The following is a 24,813-nucleotide window of genomic DNA, read 5'->3' as shown; positions in this document are numbered from 1 at the left end:
ACTAATGCATTTACTAGGAAACTGTACATCTTTTTAACTGAAGATATGAATTCAGGGTTCCATGTCTCTCCGGTAGCAGCTGACATCAATGTCCTCATTGTCAAGAACTATTAGTACAGTTCCTTTCCCGTTTACACTGCTTTAGGTGTTAATTATATCATCAGTTTTAGCACTGACATCACAGATTCTGGAACCTAGGTATTGGCAGATAAAGAAACCAGCCAAAAATAAACAAGGTAATATTTTTATCTCTTGGGTACCAACAATGAGCTCCCTGCCCGGGAAGTATACAGTTTAGGTGCCTCATGAGACCTAGCAGTGAATGAAATAGACCAATAGGCTGGGATGCGTTGGGAGGATGAAACAATAAAACAGGGTTTAGTGGAATAGCAGAAGTCTTAAGTTGCCAAAAGGTGCACTAAGACTTCCTCTTTACTGCTAAATACTGATTTAATGTTACCTCCTCCCCCAGCACATATGCCCATTTTGTCCTTCTGTTGCATTGCATTCTGACTGGCACCTAGAATGTAAGCTCTCTGGGGCAGAGACTTTCTTCTTTGCCCTTGTGGTTCCCCAGCAAATCCTAGGTGTTACAATCATGATACCTGGAGAAGCCTCAGCACTATGCTAAACAAAATACTTCCTATCTTATAAGCCAGCTAATTCGGGAACAGCTCCCATTAAGGAGTTACAGCCCACATGCACACCAGCTGGGAATCCTCCTTAAGCTAAACCGGGAGGTGTTGAAACAGTCAGTCTGGAATCTGACACGTTCTTTTCTTTACCCAGTATATCAATTTCACCTCTCCCCTTCCACACATCTCCAGCCTCCTGTGCATCCAGTGGGTGCCATGAGAGGCTCCAACACATTATCAAACAACATATTGCCAGTGTGGACATACGAAAGTGCATTGTTAGGTCATGGGCAGGGGCTTCTAGAAGTACTGGCCAGTGCACAGCCATCTAATGTGTGAGCTAAGTAACTTGGAAAATTTACTGGCATAATATCCCAGTATAATTCTAGACCGCTAGTTATATCAACATAACTCCCCATGTGGACTTTTATTCTGGCATAATTATTCCACTACATTTTCCCATTGAGATTAGATCTAAATCCAGGAAAATCTCCAAAAGCACCATCCTGTGAGAAGCATGTTCTAGTATTACACAGTATTATAGTATTCGCAGTATAGCACTAGCTTATGCCATAATAAAATTATTAGTGTTTAAGCTACCACCAGACTCCTTGCTGCTTTTCCTAAAACAGACTAAAGTGGCTACCTCTGAAACCTGCTATTACACTGTAATTTTTAATCTGACAGCATCTTACACTATTCAATTGTATACAAAGCCTTGTCTTTTAGTTTACACTACTGAGTATTTTCTTTCAGCTTTACACTTCCAATTAGTCAACACTTGTTTTCTACAGCCAATGAGAAAATTATTTAAAAGCATTTAAAACACCTGATCACCTACATGGCATGAAACTCCCAGAACAATTAAAAAGCCAGCACATGTTTCACCAAGAGAATATTTAATAGTAGCAACTCATCCAATTCCTGGAAGTTCCTAAAGAGAGAGAATCGACTTGAATGGCAAAGAAGGTAGAACTAGGGGAAGTGCAAGAATCTCAGGCCACAGCACGCATAGCAGAAAGGGGGACAGGTTGACTCAGTATTACATTGACAACAAGTTAAAACATAAGATTAAATAAAGAGCAAGGGGAAAAAATAAAGTCAGGTGTACTGGGAAAAAAGCTTCAAAGCATACAATGATATAAATGTTGTGTCAAGCAACAATGGGCACATTAATGAACCTAAAACAGCATTTGATCAAATGCATACATTAGAAACTCAAAGATGAGCAAGACTTGTGTCAGGGAAGAAAGAATGTGCTTGCTTATACTTCAAATCTCTTCTCTCTCTGACCTCTTACAAAGCTTTCTTTCAGGCCCTGAATTCAAGCAAAGTTACTACAGGTACTAATGTAAGAACAGCTTCCAAATGTAAGAACAACTTCTAGTTTTCATTCTTCATGGAATTTTACATGAGAACATCATGTAGTCCTTGTCTTTCACGACGTGGTGCAAGGCCAACTTTTTGCCCGGGTGTGTGAAGAGGTGGGGGACTGACTATGGTCACTGTTTATGGGGTAGAAGTTTGGCGGAGAAAGTTCTGCTTTTTTATTTCTATTAAGAGTGAAGTTTTAGCTCAATTTTCCCTGGAGGCTTGTTGCTGCATTTGTTTTTTTGTAGTATGGTCATTTAAAATCATGCAAAAGGCATCCAGTGTAGCAGATGGATCTATTTTACACAGTGATATAAATCTTAATTAATTAATGGTATAGTCATAGTGAGCTATTTAGCAAAGACAATTGGTTAGGCATCTGTCTGCCACAGAAACCCCTAGAATCAGATGTTGCAGGCTCTCAGTCTTAGCTTCAGCATTACAGAGTTACCTTTCTGTTAGTATTTTGCTCTGTATTGCCTATTCTTTGTGTTTTTCCTTCAATTCCTGGGTACTGTCTTCCATACAGAACATATTGAAATTGGCCATGAAGGGCTCTCTTATCCTTCATAATTTGTTTCAGTAACTGTTACTTAAAGCATGATTCAGTTTGAAAAGTGACTGCATAAATATGATATGGTATCAAGTCCACTAAATTGACATGCATAAAAATTGCTGGGTTTCTGTCAGCCCTGAAAATTCAAATGGGCATCTGAAAATCAACCCCTTGGTTCTTTCTTTCTTATACATCATGCATTTGCACTGGTATAACTGATTGGCTGTGGAACTGGAATTTAGCAAATAATTCTATTGCTGGTACATAATGGAAACAAACCAACAAAGAAAACTCAGCTCTCTTCCAGAGCTGTGTTCATTTTGCAGTGATAACAGAAATAAAAAGCAATACAAATGTTTGGGTCACTGATGTAAGCAGCTCTGACTTACAGTCTGTACAGGGAATAGATCTGCTGTGTAAGAAGGGACTATATTCTACAGGGTCACTTTTCAGAGCACAGCTGAACTTTACCCTTTACTTGGCATTAAACAAACAGATGAAAATTGTTTTAATGTTTCCTATGCAAGCTCAGTTACTATAGTCTGTAAGAGATATTTTTGGTACTCTCTGAAGAGGTATAGAAAATTAGGCTGTGTCCATCTTTGAGGGTACGTCTACACTACATGCCTCTGTCGGCAGAGGCATGTAGATTTGTTTGTTCAGCAAAGGTAAATGAAGCCGCAATTTAAATGCCCCCATTAGTGCCTGTAGTTCTGCTCGTCATGAGGAGTAAAGGACATCAACAAGACTGTTTGCTCCCATCAACCTCCAACTATGTGGGCGGCCCCAAACCACAATTTAAGATACGGTGACCTCAGCTACATGGAAGTGCTTATCTTAAATTGACCTTCCCCTTTAGTGTAGGCCAGGCTTTAGTGTGCAGGAATGCAAGGTAGATTTACACCCTTTATCAGGATTAATTTGGTAATAGAGTGTTGTCTTACATTGAAACTAGATCACAAAATACTCACTGATGGATCCTTTGCTGACTGAAAGGGGCAGTGTAGCAGTCATTCTCCTCTAGGTCTGGCAGTGTCTCCTTGTCCAGTCTCATAGGCTTTCTAGGCAACCATCCTCGAAACCTGCTGATATGTCTCTCGATCCTATAGTACAAAAACGGTAACATCAAATGAGACAGAGAACAAGCAGTGATTGCTTATCAATTACATTATAATCAGCCACAGAGAGATTTTACTTACAACAATCCCTTTCTCTCCCCACTACCACACCCACCCACACGGAGACTTCAGAATTAATGGTTACTAAGAAGCCAAATATAACTTTGAGTCAAAGAGTCCTCAGATTATGAATAACCAGAGTTTGTTAGAGCAGCGTCTTCTTATTTGTGTCTAAGAGAACTGCAGAACATAGAGTATATGATGCTGAAAATCTTAGTAAAGCTCTTGGCAACTTTCAGAAAGCTACATTTATATGTGGGAATTAACTGACACACTACATTAAGGACAATTAACATTAGGATTGCAGAGACCATGACAGAAAGCTTTAGTAGCTGAACCCAAGGAAAAGAAAAACACATTCATTGCTATTTACCACAGACGCATAATCATATAGGAGGCTATCAAAACAAACCACTTTATTAATTTGTTTCATTTGCAACATCTTGTGGTACTACACACGTTATCCAGTCTCACAGATCAAAGCACAACGTTTGAGAGCTGACAGCAAAGTAAGTTCTCATATTTAACAATCCCACGTTAGCAGGTGAAAAAAAATGGAGGCCAAGCAGGTTAATAAGAGCATGTTTATTTGCTATGCACTTGTACAAAAATACATAGTGTCAGTCACCCAGGGGACGAATTGCTGATGATTAAGGGTAACATCCTAAAGTAAAGCCAACTCCAAACAAAAATGCTACAGAGAAAACACAGATAAGAAACTTGCTTTGTAAAACATGTTTTGCTTTCTTGAGAGCACTCAGCAACATCATCTACACTATTACCTCCTGTGGATGAAAGACATGGTCCCAGTCCTGCAAAGACTAACCCACATGTCCAGGTTTAAGCATGTGATTAATCCTATTTATGGAACTATTTGTATGCTTCATGTTAAATACTGGTTAAGTCTCTGCAAGACAGGGGCAGAGGACCTGGTCCAACACCAGCTGAAGTCAGCAGGAATCCATCCAGTTGCTTCAGTGAGTGTTGGTTTAAGCCCATAGTTTGGAAATATATCTGCCTCTTCTTCTCTCTTCAAACATCAGCTAAATAACTTCACAACTCAAACACATTTTATTGAGATTTTTCTTGTGTCATCTGTGGTAAGAAGAGTTTTTGATATTCCTACTGAAGCAGCTGAGGATATGAGAAAATTACTCCAAAATCCCATTTGAAATCTTAAAAAATAGAAATTTTCATCCTCTCCTCTACAATTTAGTAACTGGCTGTTACTTTTGTGTCTTCTCTAAAGGCAGGTAAGTGCTGCAAACTGTTATTCACAAGCACTGGTTCTAATATTGAAACACATTCCCTCTGCCTGTGTTTGTACATCTTGCATGTTCTCTTCCTGTGGATATTCTCATGAACAAGTTATTAGGACTGCTTGCCAAAACAGGAAATTTTAAGTGAACATAGCAGAATAGTCACACAAAATAAATTTTAAATTCTTAGTCATGCCTGTTTGCACAGAAATCTTGAATCTATAATGAATCTGGACGATGTGATTTCCTGCTGGAGCTGTTATGCCCACTTGAGCTCTGACTAAGCTAGACACTAAAAATAAAGGTGTACCTGCAGCAGGAAGAGCAGCGAGATTGGCTGTCCGTCTGAGTACATACCTTTGGTCTCAGCTGGGATCGTACTTGGGACGATAAGAACATACTGCCCTTGTACTGCCATGGTTACATGTCTATTCTTAGTGTGCTAACTTGATCAGAGCTAACACAGACATGTCCACTCAAGCTGAAATTTACACCTTCCAGCTCCAGCATGGGCATACCCCAAGAACTACACTCACCAATGAAGATACAGTAACACTACCATGTGACCTGTGTGACCATTCAAAGAGCTCAGATGGTGAATCTCAAATACTCAAAGCAATACTTGCAGTGACTCATTCATGAACAAAACACAACAACAAAACAGGTGCCAACATGGGTGAACAGAGACTGGCAGCTGCTGGCCAGAGGCCCAGTTCTGAAGGCAGCACCAATGCCAGCAGCAGTGCAGGAGGAAAGCTGGCATGATATTGTATTACTACCCTGACCTCTGCACTGCAGCTTGCAGTGCCGCTGCCTTGAGAGCTGGGCGGGTAGAAAGCGGTGGCTGCTGGCCAATAGCCAAGAGGTGCTGGGGCTATAAGCTGCCACGCCTAGAGTTGGCAGGGGTCAGACTTGCCAAGGGCCAGCACAAATTAAGCCTGGAACACAGGCAGAGATACATTCCTACAAAACTTTCATTGAATAACCTTAAACAAACAAATCAATGTGGGGAAATTAGAATCTGTTTAGACACAAGTTTCAAGAAAGGGATAAATTAAATATTTAAATTGATTTTGAAAATAACATCCCCAGATTTAGTGTAGCCACCAAATTTTAGCAGACTAATTTATCTTTTTTAATCATTCTTCTAAATTGATGGGGTTCGCCTACAGGGATAGTGGTTTTATTCCAACCTAACCCTTATTTAAACCAACCTAACCCTTACTTAGGGTGACCAGTTTTGTTTTGTTTTTTTATTTGCTGACCCAGAATTGAAGTAGAGAAGTATCTGAGTCTTAAACAGGAATTTGTCAGGGATTTTTCAGAGGATATCTTATTTTTCTGTCACTCTCCTCCTTCATGTTGGGTATACATTGGCACCACACTGCCAAGAAGTAGGGTCAAAGCTGTAGGAGCCATATCTCCACTCAGAAGGCCTTGTACTTCATGCACATTATGTGTGAAGTTAGAAGGATATTGTAACAGAACAGCAGAGAAATGCAGTTTTCCCTCACAGGATTTAATCTCCTTTGCCCTGCAGTTTTTCCTGTCAGGGGAAACAGGACCCAATATATATTACTACATTTTGTGTTAGATTGATGACAATGGAGGGGGGTGGGGGAATGTGTGAGAGAAAGAGGACACACACATGACTTCAAACACCCAGTTTCATGCTTAAAAATTGGGTAAAATCATCTGGATTTTCAAGACTACTTAGAAAGCTTATTAATCTGCAATCCTCTCTCCATTCATCTTGTAAGACAATGTGCACATTTGAGATATGTTTGCTGTAGGTTTATCTCAGTACACACAGGGCTAATTTAAGAACAATACATTATTCATGTTAACTTCACACTGAGCACTATTGGAATTTGATTGGTTTGTCATTCTCAGGGTTCCAATTCCTTGGCATGTTCAGTGGACTCATTCTTTGCCTGCTGACACAGAGCTCTCAGGGGGATGCATGCTCCAACAGGTCTAGAATATACAATGCCACAAAATCTCTCTTTCCTCCGACATTCAAAAGAATCAGATGTTTAAAAGATGCCTTTATGCTGCTTTAGCATGGCCACCAGCCACCGATGCAGGATTTTACTTCACGCTGCTCTCTCTGCCCCTCAAAAAAGCAGGCAGAGGCAAAGTGTTGACCCCAAAACACTGCTCTTTATTCAACACGCAGACAAGAGGAGTTAAGATGTATTGTGTTTCATTGCTGCTTTGAAGTTAATCTATGGTTCATTATCATTACACATATCAAAGGGGTAGTTCTCACTACATGCCATATAGAACAGCAGGTGACACTGAGAATATAGTAATAATTCTCTCCCAAAATGGGATGCCAAGGCTCTGGAGATTCTAAGGGCGGGGATACACTAGGATTGGAAGGTATTAATTCCTGCTTGAGCCAACACACCCATGCTAGCTCTGGTTGAGCTAATATGCTAATAATAGAAGGGGAAGCATGAGCAATGAAAGGGGCCACCCATCCTGAGTATGATTCCATTCAAGAGCACAGGTACATATTCGAGGTGAGTAGATTATCTCACAGCTCACGTCACTGAAGTTACATGTCTGTTTTTATTGCAGCAAGTGCAGGTATGTCTGCTAATACTGGAATTTATACTTTCCAGCTCTAGTGTAGACATACCATGAGACAGTGGGGAAACTACACATTTAAAACAATACATAAAATTAAATCAGATTTTAGAGGTAGAGAGGGAAGGCATGCAATGGATACACTCCACCTGAGACTAGCTGTAGTCATGCTAGCATGACCAAAGAAAGGCTCTTTTTGACATATATCTGTCATTGGCAGGGAATAGACTAGATGAAACCATACAGCAGAACTTTGCACACTTCTAATTTCTAGGATTCTTCACCAGAAATCTCTGTTCACTATGGCTTGAGTTTCAGATGTGGGGACACTGAAGGACTGAAGTCCACAGCAAAGGTATAAGCAAACGATTAACTTTAAGTAGATACTTAAGTGCTTTGCTGAAATGAGCCCTACGTGGACAGCGTTTGGAATGGGAAAACAGAGAGGCATACAAAGCTACTTACGCAGGCAGAATTCATTCTAGCTAGTTAGGTGAGGATTATTGTGCCTTTTAGAGCTATGCAAACCGTAATGAAGAAAGGCAGTGAAAAATCACGTAAGAAAAATTAATTGACAGTGCTCTCCTGAGCTCCTCTCTCAGAAACATAATCACCTGTAAGTCTGCTATCTAAAGCAGGGGTGGGAACCTTTTATGGGTTGGGGGCCACTGACTCACAGAAAAATTAGTCAGGAGCTGCATACAAGTGAGAAGCAAAAAAACAAACCTTCACTGACAGGGCCCCCAACTGAGAAGTAGAAAGACATTTCCCACATTCCCCTTGCACATTAGAGCCTAGGAGGTCCCAGGCTAGTCTTATTTTGTGTGCTCCATCCCTGCCGAGGAGCGGAGGGAGAGCAGTGAGGGGGCTGGAGTGTTGGGATCCCTTCACTGGTGTCCTGTAACAATGTGAGCTGTGCCTGTAAGGGCTGAAACACTCAAGCTCTGGCCTGTGTCTGAGGATATGTCTATACTACAGCATTAATTCAAGTTAACTTAATTCGAAATAGTTAATTCGAATTAAGCGAATTAGAATTAACGCATCTACACACAAAACCTATTTCGAAATAGCGTTTTGCTATTTCAAAATAGCGCGTCCACACTGAGTGGACCCTGAACTGAAGTTAAGGCTGGCCAGAACCAGTGCCGGCAGGGCATCAGGTTAGGACTTAGTGTGTGGGTCTGCTGCCTGAGGCTAACTGAGCTCCGTGCTTAAAGGGACCCTGCCCCTGCCCCAGACACACAGTTCTCAGGGTTCCCTGCTTGCTTGTCTACCTCGTTGAGGGACAGCAAAGCAGTCCTGTCTTGGAGTGCCCTGAGCGCCTACACTTGGGACACCACAGCACTTGGCCTCATGGAGCCAGAGCTGCCCCTGGGCATGCCAGTGTGTCTCATGGGGTCGATGCCATCAGCCCGGCTGCATTTGCTGCAGGCTGCCATCCGGGGGAAGGAGGGTCCATTGGGGGGGCTGTCAGAATCCAGGAGGTCCTGCGGGAGAACGTCCACCTCGAGGAGCCCTCAGAGCCACCCCAGTCCTCCCCACCGGGGACTCGTGCCCCATTCCTCCCTCACGTCCTTCCACTTACCCCTCCCTAACCCCCCTTCCTGATGTCAAACAAAAAACATGTATGTTCAAAAATAGAAACTGGGTTTATTGAACGAAACTGGGGGAGAGGGATGAACTTCTGGGGACACTGGGAAAAGGAGGTGGAAGAGGGGAAGAGAGAGGGTGGAAGAGGGGAGGGGGAAACCTGGGAGGAGGGAGCTGGAAGGGGTAAGCAAGGGAAAGAAGGGAGAGGAGAAGCTCAGGGCTGGGGGTCTCACCGGACCAACTTGATTTTCATTAAAACCTGCTCCTGGGTTTACATGTGGCCTTTGGTGGCCAGGCTGGCAGCTATTCTGCCATAGACGGCCACATTCCTCCATCTAGTGTGGAGATCATGGATGCTGGGGGCATCCCCCCCCCAAACCTGAATAAGGTCCATGATCTCCACCCTGGACCAGGAAGGCGCCCGCTTTCTCCAGGCCCTGTCAGGCTCCTGGGAGCTGGCAGACTGCTCCTGCGGAGTGGGTGAGGGCTGGCTGCCAGTGGCTTGCTTGCTCATGCTTTGGGGCCACTGGGTCAGGGGCCTCAGTGGCCACTGCTGGCTCTGGGCTGGCAGGCTTGGAGCTGGCACAGGCACTGTGGCCAAGGTCTACCCCTTTAATGGATCCAGGGCTAGGGGAGAGGAGAGTAAGTTTTCCTGGTTGTGCCCAGAGTGGCTGCCAGGGCTCCCTGGGAAGGGCTGGAGGCCCCCTATTTTGAATGAAGTGTCTACATAGCACTTAATTCGAAATAGCTCTCTTACCAAATTCGAATTAAGCGCTTTGCTATTTCAAATTAATTTCGAAATAACGGCTGTTATTTCGAATTCACTTTGCAGTGTAGACGTACCTTGAGAGAATTCCACTGAGTAGGAGAGGAATGGTTTAAGTGTAGCAGAGCCACAGATACTTTGTGTTTCTTTGGGCATGTCAAAAAATTTCAAACAGAACACTTTCACATTGGTTTAGGGGAATGTCAAAATCAACATTTTCTATGGGCATAGATTGATTTTGGCCCAATGTTTACTTGGAAGAATCAAACTGTTTCATTTTGGATTGGCGTTAATCTCAGTATATGTCTGAGCTGCCACAGTGCTTCATGGGAGTTGTAGTTTCAGATCTTTCTTTTTCCTTGTTCTCCTCTACATTTCTCATGATGCACTGCAGTTTCTCCCTGTGGCTGAGCCACCTGGGACTCCCATGATGTTAATGATGTCAAAACAATTCAATAAAAACAAATCCAGAGTTTTCAAATCAAATTTTTGAAACTTTTTGTTCCAAGAAATATCAACATTTTTAATTTCAATTCAGAATGAAAACAAATGGACAAAAATATCAGAATTTCTTGTAGTACAGACATTCCATTTTTTAAAATCATCTCTAAAGTTTATTTTGTGTGATGGTAATGTAACAGACTATAAGAGGGAGAACACTATTTAAAATGCCTGCATGCATCTGCATTTTCCTGAGGAGGAAACTGAGGGCAGGATGATTGTTGTGCCATGCTTCAGGGTGGCCTGCAGCAGACTGCACCCTGAAACACATCCTTTGTCAAAACTGCCTACACTTCAAAAAAGCCTTGTGTTTAGCTCAAGAAATGGAGAAATGTTCAAGTAATTTCACATTTGAACTGCCTCATACCCGAATTGTATATTAACGTGTTATAGAATAGGAAATAAATCTTAACACCATGATATTTGTGCTTGTTTTTCTCTGACATTTATGTTACTTTGGTATTTTTATCCCCAGGAACTATTTGTAGGGCTGAAATTACATGAGAGCTAGATTTAGAGAGGTATTTTTATCATCCAGGAACTTAAATACTATAAAAAGACCAGCTCACGTATTATTCTGGGTTTGAATGGCACACTGATTCATTAAGAAAGCAAATGAAAACAAAAAAATAGGATACATGCCCACACACGAACCCTTGCATGCTCCTATGTAAGCCATTATTTTGGTCAAACCAACTATGTGCCTTTAATTAAAATCCAAAGAAACTCAAAGCCATTCAGTTGCGAAGATTGGGGTGGCAGGAGAGAGATGGAGTGTAATGACCCCATTCAGGCCCTGCATCAGTTGTGGAGAAGGAATGTTTTCACACTCAGTACAAGTGGTTAGGTAGCTTTAATGGCCCACCCTCTGGGACCCTCAGGCAGGTTCCCTGACTGCCGCAGCTCCTGGCCACTCAAAGTGGCTGCCTACTTCCTTCATATGCCTCTCTGTGTGGCACACCTGTAGGGCAGGAGACTTCATGCATTTCCCCACCCCCAGCACAATCTCTCAGCTCCCATTGGCTGGCTGCAGCCAATGGAAGCTGAGAGATTGTGCTGGGCACAAGGGCAGTGCACGAAACCTCCCCCTACCTCTTCTGCAGTGTGCAGAAAAAAGAGGCATATGAAAGGAGCAGCAGGGAGCCTGCCTGAGGGTGCCACTGGACTTCTGGCTGGGAACCAACTAGGTAAGTGCCTCCTGGCTAGAGGCTTCCTCTGCCACCCTACCACTTCCTGCATCCCACCTCCCTGCCCCTGGTCATCATCCATACCCTCTGCACTCTCCCCTCCCCAGGTCATACCCCCTTTCCAAACCTGTACCCCGATCCCTGTCCCAGGTCAAAATCTCTTTCTTCACTAAAACTCCCTCTCAGGCCCCACACACTCTTCTGCACCCCAGTCTCCAACCCCAAGCTCCTTTCTGTACCTAACCTCCATCCCAGACTCCACGCCCCCTTCACAGAAAAGTGTGGCCCTTCTCCAGTTACCAAAATCTTGGCGTGTCCCCCCCATCAAAAATTATTGCCCACCCCTCGTCTAACTGAAAAACAATATGTTGCTTCAGGTATGCAATATCTGTCTTTTTTTTTTTATAGTGCAGGTGCCTGTGAATGATTTTTTTTAAAGCACTTTGTGGCTGCATTAATCTCTGGTTGATACAACTCACTTATCCTCTCAAACTTGACATTGCCTTAGAAAAAATTGCTGACCTTTTGATATTTTAAAATTACCAAACCCTACAGCACCTGGGGAATTAACAAGCTTTAGAGGCACTCACTGTGTTTATAGCATCTGTCCACAAGCAAAAGGTTTGTATTCCTGGAAAGATCATATGCCGTCTACCAATGAAACCATGTGTGTACTATAATTTAGAACAATGTTGACACCACCATAATATCAGCAGGAAACAATGGGATTTAAAATTGCATAATAAAGTAAAGAGATTGAATTTTTAATAAGTCCCGTCCCATATAAACTTGTCAATCTACAGTAAATTATCAATACCTGGAAAATAGCTACCTTCTATCAAACCTGCACTAAGTACCTATCCCCTTAGAACAGGAGTTTTCAAAAATGCCCTGGTGTTGGCCTAACAGGCCTAAGTGGTTGGTTTGCCCACACCCAGGTCTAAGCCACCTGCGATTACAAAGCCTGAGTGGAATCAGGTGGACCCCAGAATAAGAGGAAGCAGGAAGCTGTGTGTAGTGAGGAGCTGAGAGAATGACTGAGACTTCAAGAAGCAAGAGAAAGCTCTCTAAATTGGGAGAGATTCTGCCCGAGAAGTGGGAAAGAAACTGAGGCTCAGGGAGGAGGGGGCTGCTGAAGCTGGGGTGAAGACTGAGCCAGTTTGTATTTTGTTCTGAAAGAGTTTGTGTTGGGCTGCTGGGAGAGGGACACTGAACTGGATTTGGGAGTCAGGGAGAGGGTGGGGTCATCCGTGTGCCCCAGACAGCTCCCAGGAGTCCCTTCTGGGGATTGTTTGAATTACTTCATGAACTTGGACTTCTTGAAGGGCCCTGAATAGATGGGTGCCATACAGTGACCTCTGTCCATGAAGGGATGCTTAAGAGGCAACAGGCAGCCATACCAGTGCAATATCAATGGCAGTTTCACTACTGACTTCTGAGGGAGAAGAATATGACCAGTGGGTAGCATTTGTGAAAATCCCACCAATCTCATGCGGAAACTAAACACTTTTACACAGACTGAGCCTTGCTAACCTGGAACATTTCGCTAGGAATTCTGGAGATATTTTTGCTTAGTTAGTCAAGGAAATGCAAAACCGGTGAAAATTATGGTGACTGCAAACCTCTGATTATTTTACAAGGTAAATACAAAGCATTCATCCAACATGTTTTTAAGTGATTTGGCAACTGAACAAGAAGCATTTCAAGGCACAGATTTTGGAAAAGATTATTCTCTCATGTTACTGAATTGATTTCAATGGTGTTACACTAGAGATGGATTTGGTTAGTCTATTACTATAAAGCACTATACACACTGATGGTATAATACATAAATAACACCGGCATCACCACCAGAAAAGAAGGGTGTATTCCTGAAAATGAAAAAACAGATTATAATGATGTTGTTTCCTGCCAGAAATTCCTTGCTGGGCTACATGGGAAGAGAAAGCTACAATTGTTGCACTGAAAAAATCTTCCATTTTAAAGGGCTCCACCATTTCCTTAAAATGGGAAAAACTGATAAAACTGATAATCTCATTGAAATGGAAGAAACTTTGAAGGTTCAATCACTGTATTGGAAGGAATGGTAGACTTGAATATATGTTAATAATAATGAGTTTGACTATTAAGTCTGACCTACCAAAGAAATACACCACTTTTGAGTAATTTACCAACCTGTTCATGAACTTGTGCCGGCGGTGCAGGTAATAGATTTTTCTCCTGGAAGAACAGCAAAAATGAAGCCAGTCGAGAAGAAAACCCATCGTCAGTTACAGTATGAACTAGCAAGGAAGGAAATTGAAGATAGAAGCCTGTAAGAGGTGGAGGAAGAGACTAAAAAGAGAGATTAACAGAACTGTCACTGGAGCCCAAAACAAATTCTGGCACTGTTTGAACTGCAAGAAAGTAATTGTTTTTGTCGTTACTTCCCTCCCCCCCCCCCCCCCCCTTTTTGCTGTGTATAATGCATGGAGGGCCGGGATTCAGAAGCATTTTGGTTTCAAAAGATTCAGCAAATGAATGTCTGCTTTTTATGATGTAAATACAAGTGTGAATAAATTAATCTATGCTTTTAACATCAATAATTGAATCATTAAATATAGCATTGGATAAATTACATGTTCAAATAGGGGAATGTTAAAAAATCCAGGCAAGTGGAAAACGAAGTATGGCACTAAACTATACCATTACACGTGCGGTATTTATCAGGACAAATGATAGCTCTATGGGAAATAATCCCCCCAAATAGATGACCGTATAGTCTGCACAAACAAAATTTCTATGTACTTGGCACATGCCCCATGTGGAGTCCCTCCCCACACCTCTCATATCAGGCGTAGCTAGTTCCTACTGTAAATGGAATAAGCTTGTGAATGTGTGTATGGGCAGGGGTGGAGGAGAGATACATGCATAGGGGTGAGTGAGGAGTGCACAAGTATAAGCATGATGAACACACCCCCTCACTCCTCTGGCCGAACCCCATGTTGCCTCTTCATGGTGCCTGTCACAGAGGGCCTATAGAGAAACATCCTTATCAGATTGGGGGAAGCCAGAATGAAGTGTCCAGGTTCCATCCCTGCTGCTGGTAGCTGCTCTATCAGTATACTCCTGTGCACAGTGCCTATCAGAATTAGGCCCATTGCTGTCAACATCTTAAAACATTTAAAAAAAGTCAAGGGTAGTTCAAGCGTGGGTGTCTTAATCTTCCTTACTGCAAGATTTGGACGGCTTATTGAACTCCAGGCTCCTGCTTCTTGTGTTGACTTTGTCATCCACTGGAAGTCATTGATAACCCAAGACACTTTCTATATATTCTGAATTGTTCCATCATTTAATGCTAATCTATATCAATTCTGGAAAATGAAGGGTTCACACTGCTTAGCTCATTCTGCATCTTTGGACATATTTTAAAATACCATTGCAATACCCATTAGTGCCTTAGAAGCAATTATGTTTGGCAAGTTTTGAAAATAAAAGCTGTATTGCTGCTTTAAACTATAGGGCTACGTCTAGACTGGCATGATTTTTCACAAATGCTTTTAATGGAAAAGTTTTTCCGTTAAAAGCATTTGCGGACAAGAGCGTCTAGTTTGGCACGGACGCTTTTCCGCAAAAGCCAATCTAATCGCTGTTTTGCGCAAGAAAGCCCCGATCGCCATTTTCACGATCGGGGCTTTTTTGTGCAAAACAATACCGCGTTGTCTACACTGGCCCTCTTGCGCAAAAGCATTTGTGCAAGAGGGCTTTTGCCCGAATGGGAGCAGCATAGCATTTCCGCAAGAACACTGACAATCTTACATGAGATCGTCAGTGTTCTTGCGGAAATTCAAACGGCCAGTGTTCTTGCGGAAATTCAGCTGCTTTTGCGGAAAATGTTGCCAGTCTAGACGCAGCCTAGAGGTTTAGTTATCAATTAGTTATCAATTTTGGTTACTTTCAGCGTTTAGAATTTAAATAATACAAGATATTTTGCAGATCATTAAAGCCTAAATTGTGGAGTAAATGTTCAGAAGCACTCTGTGTTGCCCTAATTCTATCCCTAGTGAAGTCTACGTTAATTCTCCCACTGCATTCAGTGGGAGCACAGTTAAGACAATGCTGAATGTTTTGGAAATGCTGACTAGTCTTGCCCAAAATTTTCAGAAGTGACTATTAATGTTGGATCCCCTGCTTGAGACAAAAGACCTCGTTTACAGAAATGCTGAGACCTAAGTTATGAAGAACACCATGTTCTCAGGGGCTCTGAAAATCATGGCACAGGTGTCTCAAAATAGGCACTCAAAATAAAAACCAAGTCAGCCAAATGTTTGCCTTTGTTTTTACAATATAACAATTATTGTTCAAATACTGAGCATAAAACTTTTAAGCAATAACTTTGTCTAATAAACATTTTTGAAGTAACATTGCAGTCACTTTGTGTTATGGATTACTGGCATGAGACCTTGGCAATGGCTGTACAAAGAATGAAGCCAAGAATGGGGAGCGTATCAAAGAACCACTAACTATCATTTTTCAACTTTAAACAGAATCTAAATATACGTTGCAACCCAAATCAGGAAGGCCGAGGTTCTTGACCCAACATTTTACTATTTGCTGGATTATTCTCCCACCTGACTCACATGAGCTATTATAGTTTAATGGGCCCAATTCATTTCTCTGTTATATGCCAATGACACCAATGGAATTACATTGGATGAAGTTGGCCCACTGTCTTAATATTTATAGGGCCCTTTAAAAAAGTGTACCTATCCCTTGTAGTCATTCGTGATACAATTTACATTGTTTTTCCTTTTTAATGTTAAAAACACACAGAAGGGAAAGTTAAACAAGGTGAAAGAATTCTGAAGTTTGTCTTAAAATGAAAATCCTCCTAAGTGTAGATTGAGCCTGAAAACCTGTCCTTAATTAATCTTATTTCCCTAATAACTAAGAATGTGACAATACAAGAAGATGTAGTGTACATAAAAGGCACATTTTTATTTCAAAATGGGGAAGAGACATCCACAGAAGTTCTGGGGAAGGGGCTTAATCTGGGATCAAACAAGATTTGCGATTCTAGGCTCTCTTCTCTTTCTTGTATCAGAGTAACTCCATTAATAATCTTAATGAAGTGAAAGGAAAAAAAAGAACCTCTGAAGTTTTGGGTTTAGTCCATTTAAGCCAAATGCTTCATGTTATTTTAACACAGTTTTTGTAACCAGTAGAATAAAACAGATTTTCTTAATGTCAAGATTGAAACCCATCATACCAATCATATTTGACAAGAGGGAAAAAATTGGTCTGAATGACCATTTGGAATTGGATTTGGCCATCAGTAGCACAGAATACAATTTCTATTCTTTCAAAGAGAAACTCTAGGTTTCAAAAGAAAATCTGTCTGAATTCCAGTCTTATAGAAGATTGAATACTTATATATAGTCTCTATTTCCCCAACTACACACTATACAGACAGACAATTTACAGGTGCCGAACATGCCAGATACGTCCAACAGACATACACCTTCTGTGCTGCCGTACGTACCTGGATCGTCTCGACTGCCCATTGATTTCAATGACATGTCCATTTAAAAAACAGCAGCGCACGAGTATGCAGGGGGCTCCAGCAGTGAAGGGGTTAAAGGGCCTAAGGACAGAATACCCCATGAAAATAGCTGCGCTGCTATAGGTCGCCTTAATTTCAAACTGCTATTGTACTAAAATTGCAGGCAAATTATCAAGAAATATCAATGAATATGGTATCTATGTCACTTATATTTTCTAAAGATGTGAGATATTTCATAGAATAGCTTTTCTTTGTGCATTTCAGTTTTACTCTCTCTCTTTACAGTAAAGCCTGAGCAGAAACGTAGCACAAAATGTAACTAAACCTACCTGAAAGGCATTCTTACATTCATTAGCTCTGCATATCTGCCCAGGACCTCCCATGGTGCATGCAACTTCACAAAGATGATGTCACTGTTTGTTAAAGATGACTGCAAGAGAAAAAAAGAGAAGAGACACCAGGCCCAGTGAGGTCTAAAGATCAAAGAACTTTTAACACTGGTCAATTACCATCCACCCAGAGATATGTCTCCAAATAGTAAAAATTTCCTCTTTCCAGAAATGCACATGGACACACACGTACATGCATATGTACGTACGTACATACATGTATGTACACACACACACACACACACACACACACACACTTCATCGTTGACATTGCTCTGATGGTTTCCTTCCAATGGGCTGTCTTCCACCAGAAAAGTGTGGCAATTCTAGGGGATGGTGAGGAAGCAATGCAAAAAATACTCAGTGGAACCTCAGGTTAGCGTGCTCTGCTTCACATGCACTTCTAGCTCCTGCCAGAGTGAGAGAGATTGAGGCTGAGTCTTGGATTGGATCCTACCACTGATAGCATACAAGGGACCTGATTTCTCCTTTCCTCTACAAGATACAAAAACCTCCCAACCCAGAGACTCTTTTCCAGGTATGTTATACTGCAGCAGATATTACCACGTGTGCATGAAAGAAAAACAATACATAATGATGTGGTTTTATCAGCATAACCCTGGGCTATCTGCATTCTCCCACCTGGGGAAATTACAGTCTATTGGGGGTGAGAAAACATCCCTCCCACCCCTTGCAATCCCTTTTTCCTTTTCACCCCTCTATGGCATCTGAGGCTTTGTCCAGACTGCTGGCTTCTTTTGGAAGATCTCTTCCGAAGAAACTTCTGAAAGAGCGCACCCACACACAAAAGTGCATTGAAAAAGTGATTTGCTTTTTCGAAAGAGCACGTCCAGACTGATTGGACGCTCTCTCACATAAAAGGCCACCCGGAACCACGTCAGCCAGGGCTTTAGGTCACCAGTTGCTTTTGAGAGCTGGTGCTAGAGCCTCGCAGAGTCAAGTGCTTACAGGGACCCCCCTGGACAGCCGTTTCTCTGCTTCTGCTGCGTGCTTGCCTACCTCTTCGAGGGACAGCAAAGCTCTCACAGTGCCTGCTGTGGTTGCCCCGCTTTTTTTGGATGCCACTGCTTTTCTCTTGGTGCCATGGAGCCGGAGCTGCCCCTGAGCATGTGATGGCCCCACTCAGACATCCTGCAGTTTCTGCAGCACTTTGTGCCGGCTGCCTTCCTGGTCTTGACCAAGCTTGACCCTGAGCTCATTCTTGGGACCTTCTCCCTGGGTGCGGGAGCTACACTCTGGCAACTACATCCCACGGTGGAGAGGCATTTCTGGAGGCTCAGCACCAGTTCGGACTGGTGGGACTGGCTGGTCATGGAGTGGTGGGATGACCAGCAGGGACTCCAAAACTTCCGCATACAGAAGGCCACCTTTTTGGAGCTGTGTGCCTGGCTCACCCCTGCCCTCCAGAGGAGAAGCAGGTCACAATCGCCATCTGGAAGCTCGCCACCCCAGACAGCTACCATTCAGTGGACAACCAGTTTGGCATGGGGAAATCCACCTTTGGGGCCCTCCTCATGGGGGTAAGGCACTCTCGGGCTGCAGTCCCTGCATGGGGGGGGGGGGGGAGAGTCCTGGAAAAGGGGGACCTTCAGGAAAGGGGGGTTGGGAGATGGGATGGTGGAGAGGGGTAGAGGTAAGCCTCATCCCTGGGGGGTTCTGCAGTCCCACCCTCACACAGTCCTGCAGGAACTATAGAGTTGTGATTAATGTGGATGGAGGGTCCATCAGGGCACCTGTGTTATTTCCTGAAGACCTCTTCTTCCAAAAGAAAACCCTCTTCCCCATCCCCACATACCTTTTTCTGAAAGAGCTCTTTTGGAAAAAGGCTTCTTCCTTGTAGAAAGAGGAGTACCAATGCCAGAAAACCCCCTCTGTTCTTTCAGTTTACTTTCGAAAGAATGCGACTGCAGTATGGACGTAACTCAGGTTGTGTCAGAAAAACGGCCATTTTTCTGACAAAACTCTGTAATGTAGACATAGACTGGCAGTCCCTCTGACTCTCAGGATAACAGAATAATGTACAGTTGTGTATAGGGAAGAGTGAGGGGAGGAATTTAGCTCTGCTGATAGCCCAGTAGGAAAGTGAGGCTCTGGAAACATAAGAGAGGACATTGGAAACATAAGAGGTCTGTGGGACTCTGGGATTGCTGGGGCTCTGCCATTGGGAGGGCATAAAGCTGCCCCTGAATCAACAAGGTTAGTTGTTCACATACTTATTAAAAATCTGTGAAATTGCCACAGGATTACTTGTACTGTAATTTTTGATAGCTAACAGAGGGAGCTGATGTGGCTATCAAAACGCACCAATGCATATCTGCAAACATGACAGGAGTTAAAGGGGGCCTCTTCACTGCCCAGGATGAGGCCGATGATACGGGTGGATGGATATTCCTCAATTATCTGAATTTGATCTCCCAGATGTTAAACATTTCCTTTCACATGGGAGCCTCATAAATGTGGAAGTAGTCAAAATAAATAAAATGTTTCCTTTATCGGATGTGGTTTGTTTCACTAATACCCTGCAATGTGATTGCATCAGTTTTCTATCTGCAGAAAATCTAAACAAAACACATTTGAGAGGGTTTCAAGCTTCTTCTGGGGAAGATGATGAGTGGGAATTGATATAAAATTCATATTCTCACGGTGGTTATGAATAGTTAAAACTCATGACGGAAAATATTAGAAATTCTAAAAAAATGAAAGAAAGGTGGATGTAAAACAAGATTCAACTGGGAAGTAAATGAAATGAAGTTTTCTTTTTTGCTGAAGAGAGAAAATGGGTCCCAAAAATACAGAAAATATTCAGTGAACCATCTTAGTTACAACAATATTTCAATGGACAGCTTCTGTTAATCTTTTCTTCATTAGATTAGTAAAGAAATGCTGTACCTCTGCTACTAAGTGCTTTTTCTGTGCGTCATCTATTTCTTTCTTCTCTAGTATACTATTAGAGAGTAGGTGGAATATATACTTAGAACCATTTTTACACAGTTGCAGAGAAGCAACAAATAATGGTGAACTGCTGTCAATGTAGGTCTCCAATGTTTATGAAAACCCAAAGCATTTATTGATAATTTTCAGGAATAACCCACAGGTCACATCTTTCTGATGACTAAACCTATGAAGCCTTGTACCACAAATACATTTCTTCACACCAAACCTTCTCTGCAATCAAACCTTTCTTTCTGACTGGTCCGGCCAAGTTTACTGAGGATCTGTTTCCAAACCTGGGGTTCTTAACAGGATATCAAAGTCTTGCAACCTGTTGCAAAAACTGACATTTTGACATGTAGAATGGGCATTTACATATCTAAATATTGAAATGTGCATCCAAAATGCAGGATTAGTGTGTCATTTACTAAGGCCCACATTTGAAAGCTGAATTGAGCCACCTGTTGCCCAATTCAATACAGCATGTTAAGAAAGCGTACAGTAGAACATCCAGAAGCAAACCTCAGTCTTCCCTGCAAACCTAACCCTCACATGTACAACTATTGAGAAAGTTTTATAAAAAGTTTGGTGGCACTTTATAGACTAACAAAACATGTAGCTGGTCTCATGAGCTTTCACAAAAGCTCATGATACCAGCTACATGTTTTGTTAGTCTATAAAAATGCTACCAGACCATTTGTTGTTTTTTAAGTTTATGCTGTATGGACTAACTCTGCTACCCCCTGATGCTTCTATATAAAAAGGGAATTTCTAGACTACCATTGGGAGGAAGCAAAAACTCACCCCAGGCTTTCTGAGGTTTTGGCCATGTGGCCCTCGGAAAGAGATGTTTTACACCTACACCTGCATTTTTCGTAAATGTACTGGGCTGGATTCACTTTTACTGTTGCAAAGAGGTGGTAGTTGCACCACCTTGCCTCAGCAAGACCTTCTGCACCTCGGGGGTGGGGAGAGGCAGCCTCCAGGGCAGGGCCGCATTATGACTTTCGTTGGCCCTAGGCACTTTTGCCTTCATGGGCCCCTTCCTCCATAATAATATCAATATCAAAAATTATTTTTGACATAACTTTAAATACTTCAACTTTTTTTTCCTGTTTTGGGCAACATTTAATAGATTTTCAGGGCCCTAAAAGTTTCATTTTTTCCTGATGTGAGAAAAAAATTAAAACATTTTCTTCGACCCTAAAAGTTCATTTTTTTTCTTCTGATTTTAAAAGAAATTAAAACATTTTCGTGGGCCCCTAAAAGTTTCGTGGGCCCTAGGCACTGTGCCTAATGGATAAGTTGGCTCTGCTCCAGGGGGAGAGTTGTGGTTTTCTCTGCCTTCTCCCTCAGGTTTCTGCTGCCTGGAAAGGGCAACTTTTGTTCCCACCAGGACATAATGTCTTGATTCAATGGACTTCCTGGCTGCACTGGTCTCTCAGCCCCAGGCAGTCCCACCCAGTTTTCAGGCCGTGCTGACTCTCCATGTGCTCCCTTTTAAAGGGGAAGAAAGTTGGCAGCTGCTTTTCACAGTGGCCTTTCTATCTCTAGGAGCTGTGTGCCTCAATCATTCCGGTGAAAGCCATGGTAAAGCAAGGTGAACTTAGCCCTTTCCCTTTATTACTGAAAGTAGATTATCTTTATTAGCGTGAAAATGTGAAGTGCTCAAATCACCCCAAACCCAAAATCAAGACTCTTGCAAGCTACTTCTTGCAAGAGCACATTACAACTAGAAACAAAATATTATTAACAAACAAACAAACAAGCAAACAAAAAACAAAAGAAAGAACATTCCCAGCTCTTTCAGCTGACAATTAGGACTTTCCTCATTAAAAAGTTTGCAGCTGGTAAAGTCAAATTTTCAAATTACGTGCTGACAAAAATTATGCAACAGTGCTCCTCTTCGATATAATGAATCCAAATTAGCAAAAGGACCAGTCAGCAGGAAAGTAATGGGAAGACGATGAACAACTACAAACCTGGGAAATGAAACTCAGGGGAATAGGAAAGATATAGGGAGCATATATCACTCGCTTTGATCAATGCATCGGCACTTGAGACTGAAAATTGTCACCAGATGATAACTCTTTAGAGGTCAGTGTTAAAATGAGTTGGCACTCCCAATCCAATCCTTAGAGAAGAGTAAAAACATATTTATCTTTGTACCATTGTTGGCAGTCTTCAGGTGTGCCCAGACTGAGAGACCAGGGGGAATTAGTGAAGTTAGGAGAAGAAAAATGGGCTTTTAATTTAAAAAAAACAACACAAAAATAAAGTCCCCCACAAACAAAAAACAACCCATGTTTTTGGATGAAAACTCAAAATGTGGGGGGCAACATGTTTTTTTCCATAAACCTCGAAATTTAAGTCGCAAGCATACATTAAATTTTTTCTCACTGATAATCCAATTTTCCATAGAAAAAAGAACTCGCTTAGAACAATCAGATTATTTTATCCTTGAAAGTAAAATTTAGAAAAATGTTTGAAAATAGCCTCACATACTTTCCACAGCATGTGTGGGGCTCTCAATTATTTATTATCAATTTAAGGCTTTTTTTACAGTACGAGCATTTTGCTGGTATAGTTCTACTGGAGGAGTTGAAAAGGCAAAACCCTCTTTAGCAGTCATTCATGTTTAAATTCGACACTTTACACCTCGGTCTAAACAAAGACATTAATTATCTTACCCATTACAAAGATAGCTTCCCCAATTATCACCTCTAATATCATTAGCTCACAGACATTTACCTCCCCCCACATCCCCCTTCTATTCTGAAATTTGATTTGCCCTTTTCATATGTGTTCATTTTTTTTGATTGTATCCTTTGGTATATATGGTTGTGCCAATTTTCTTTCACTCTTTGATCTGAGGAAGTGGGTCTGGCCCACGAAAACTCATCACCTTATACACCATCTTGTTAGTCTTTAAAGTGCTACATAGTCCTGTTTTTTGTTTCAGCTACACCAGACTAGCACGGTTACATTTCTATCACAAGCTCCTGATAAGACCATTATGCACTAAGTAAATGTGAAAGGCTATGGCATTTGCTCCCTATGATGTGGCACCCCCATATTCTTTATGGGTACGTCTACACAGCAGGGCTAAACTTTAAATAAGCTATGCAACTTGTGCTACGCTAATTGCGTAGTTTAAATAAAAATAGCTTATTTTGAATTAGGGCACGTCTACACAGCACTTATTTGGAAATAGAGCACTTTTCCTCCAACTTCCTTTACTCCTCGTGAAATAAGGGTTACAGGAGTCGGAGTCAGCTGTCCTCTGGCTGGACATTATTTCGACATGATGTTGAAATAACTGCTTGTGTGTGGACACACACTTTGTTATTTCAAAGTAACATCAGCTATTCCGAAATGATGGTGCTGTGTAGATGTACTCTATGGAAATAGGCTTTTGAATATGAATATGCCTAACTAGAATATGCTTTATGCAAAATGTGGCACGTAACTTTTCATTGAAAAGCTGCAATCCACTGAATATGCATATTCAATTTTTGTGCAAGTATCATTCCTGTATTTGAAGTTAGAAATATGAAGCATAAACCCATTTATATATATAGATATCTGTTTCAGCTAGACCAGATTAACACAGCTACATCTCTATTGCAGTGATAACAGGCTGTTTAAATTTCATTACAGATTTAATCGATTCTGCATATTATATTTTCAGATTGGCTAGAGAGTTAGAAGGTCCAGAGGTCAACATGCATGAAGAGATCAAGTTACACAGATGCAATTGAAATACAAATAAAATTTTAGCGCATTCTTTAAAGAGGTGAGTCCAGAACTGAGATTCCATCATCAGTGATCTACAACAGGGGTCAGCAAACTTTGGCTCCCAGCCTGTCAGGGTAAACTACTGGCGTACCAGAAGGTTTGTTTACATGAAGCATCTGCAGGTATGCAGCCCCTCAATGCTCAGAGGCTGTGATTCACCATTCCCAGCCAATGGAAGCTGTGGGAAATGGCATGGGCCAAAGGAGACTGCCTCTTCTGCCGCTCCTGTTGGCCAGGAACAGCAAATTGCAGACACTGGGAGCTGCAGGGCTCCAAGTCTGGAGATATTCCAGGTAAACAAAGTGTCCCAATGATGCACCAGCAGCGTATCCTGACAAGCTGGGATCCAAAATTTGCCAAGCGTTGAAATATAGGGTCAGCTTATGAAAGGGTCACAGTGTTTTCCTATATTTACCTATTCATCTGCGGGGCGGGGAAAGGTCAGCTTATAAATTAACAAGCTAATGAGTATACACGGAAAGTAGTACAGTAAG

The 24,813-nt window shown here is 42.0% G+C and overlaps 1 protein-coding gene across 4 annotated transcripts in view; it reads right to left on the bottom strand.

Moving 5' to 3' along the window:
• Nucleotides 1-24,813, bottom strand: part of ANO4 (anoctamin 4) — a 326,447-nt gene that overhangs the window by 87,495 nt on the left and 214,139 nt on the right. For 2 of the 4 annotated variants that reach the window (XM_075934238.1, XM_075934250.1), the window contains 4 exons: nucleotides 17,510-17,610; nucleotides 17,160-17,261; nucleotides 13,814-13,858; nucleotides 3,534-3,665 (listed from right to left, as the gene is read on the bottom strand). In XM_075934238.1, the coding sequence (XP_075790353.1) occupies nucleotides 3,534-3,665; nucleotides 13,814-13,858; nucleotides 17,160-17,261; nucleotides 17,510-17,610 (380 nt within the window). The remainder of the gene's footprint in view (nucleotides 1-3,533; nucleotides 3,666-13,813; nucleotides 13,859-17,159; nucleotides 17,262-17,509; nucleotides 17,611-24,813) is intronic. The other 2 variants (XM_075934244.1, XM_075934254.1) reach the window with 1 other exon arrangement.

The sequence above is a fragment of the Pelodiscus sinensis genome, chromosome 1, assembly GCF_049634645.1.
Source record: "Pelodiscus sinensis isolate JC-2024 chromosome 1, ASM4963464v1, whole genome shotgun sequence".
NCBI lineage: Eukaryota > Metazoa > Chordata > Testudines > Trionychidae > Pelodiscus > Pelodiscus sinensis.
This window is presented reverse-complemented; position numbering and strand designations above follow the sequence as displayed.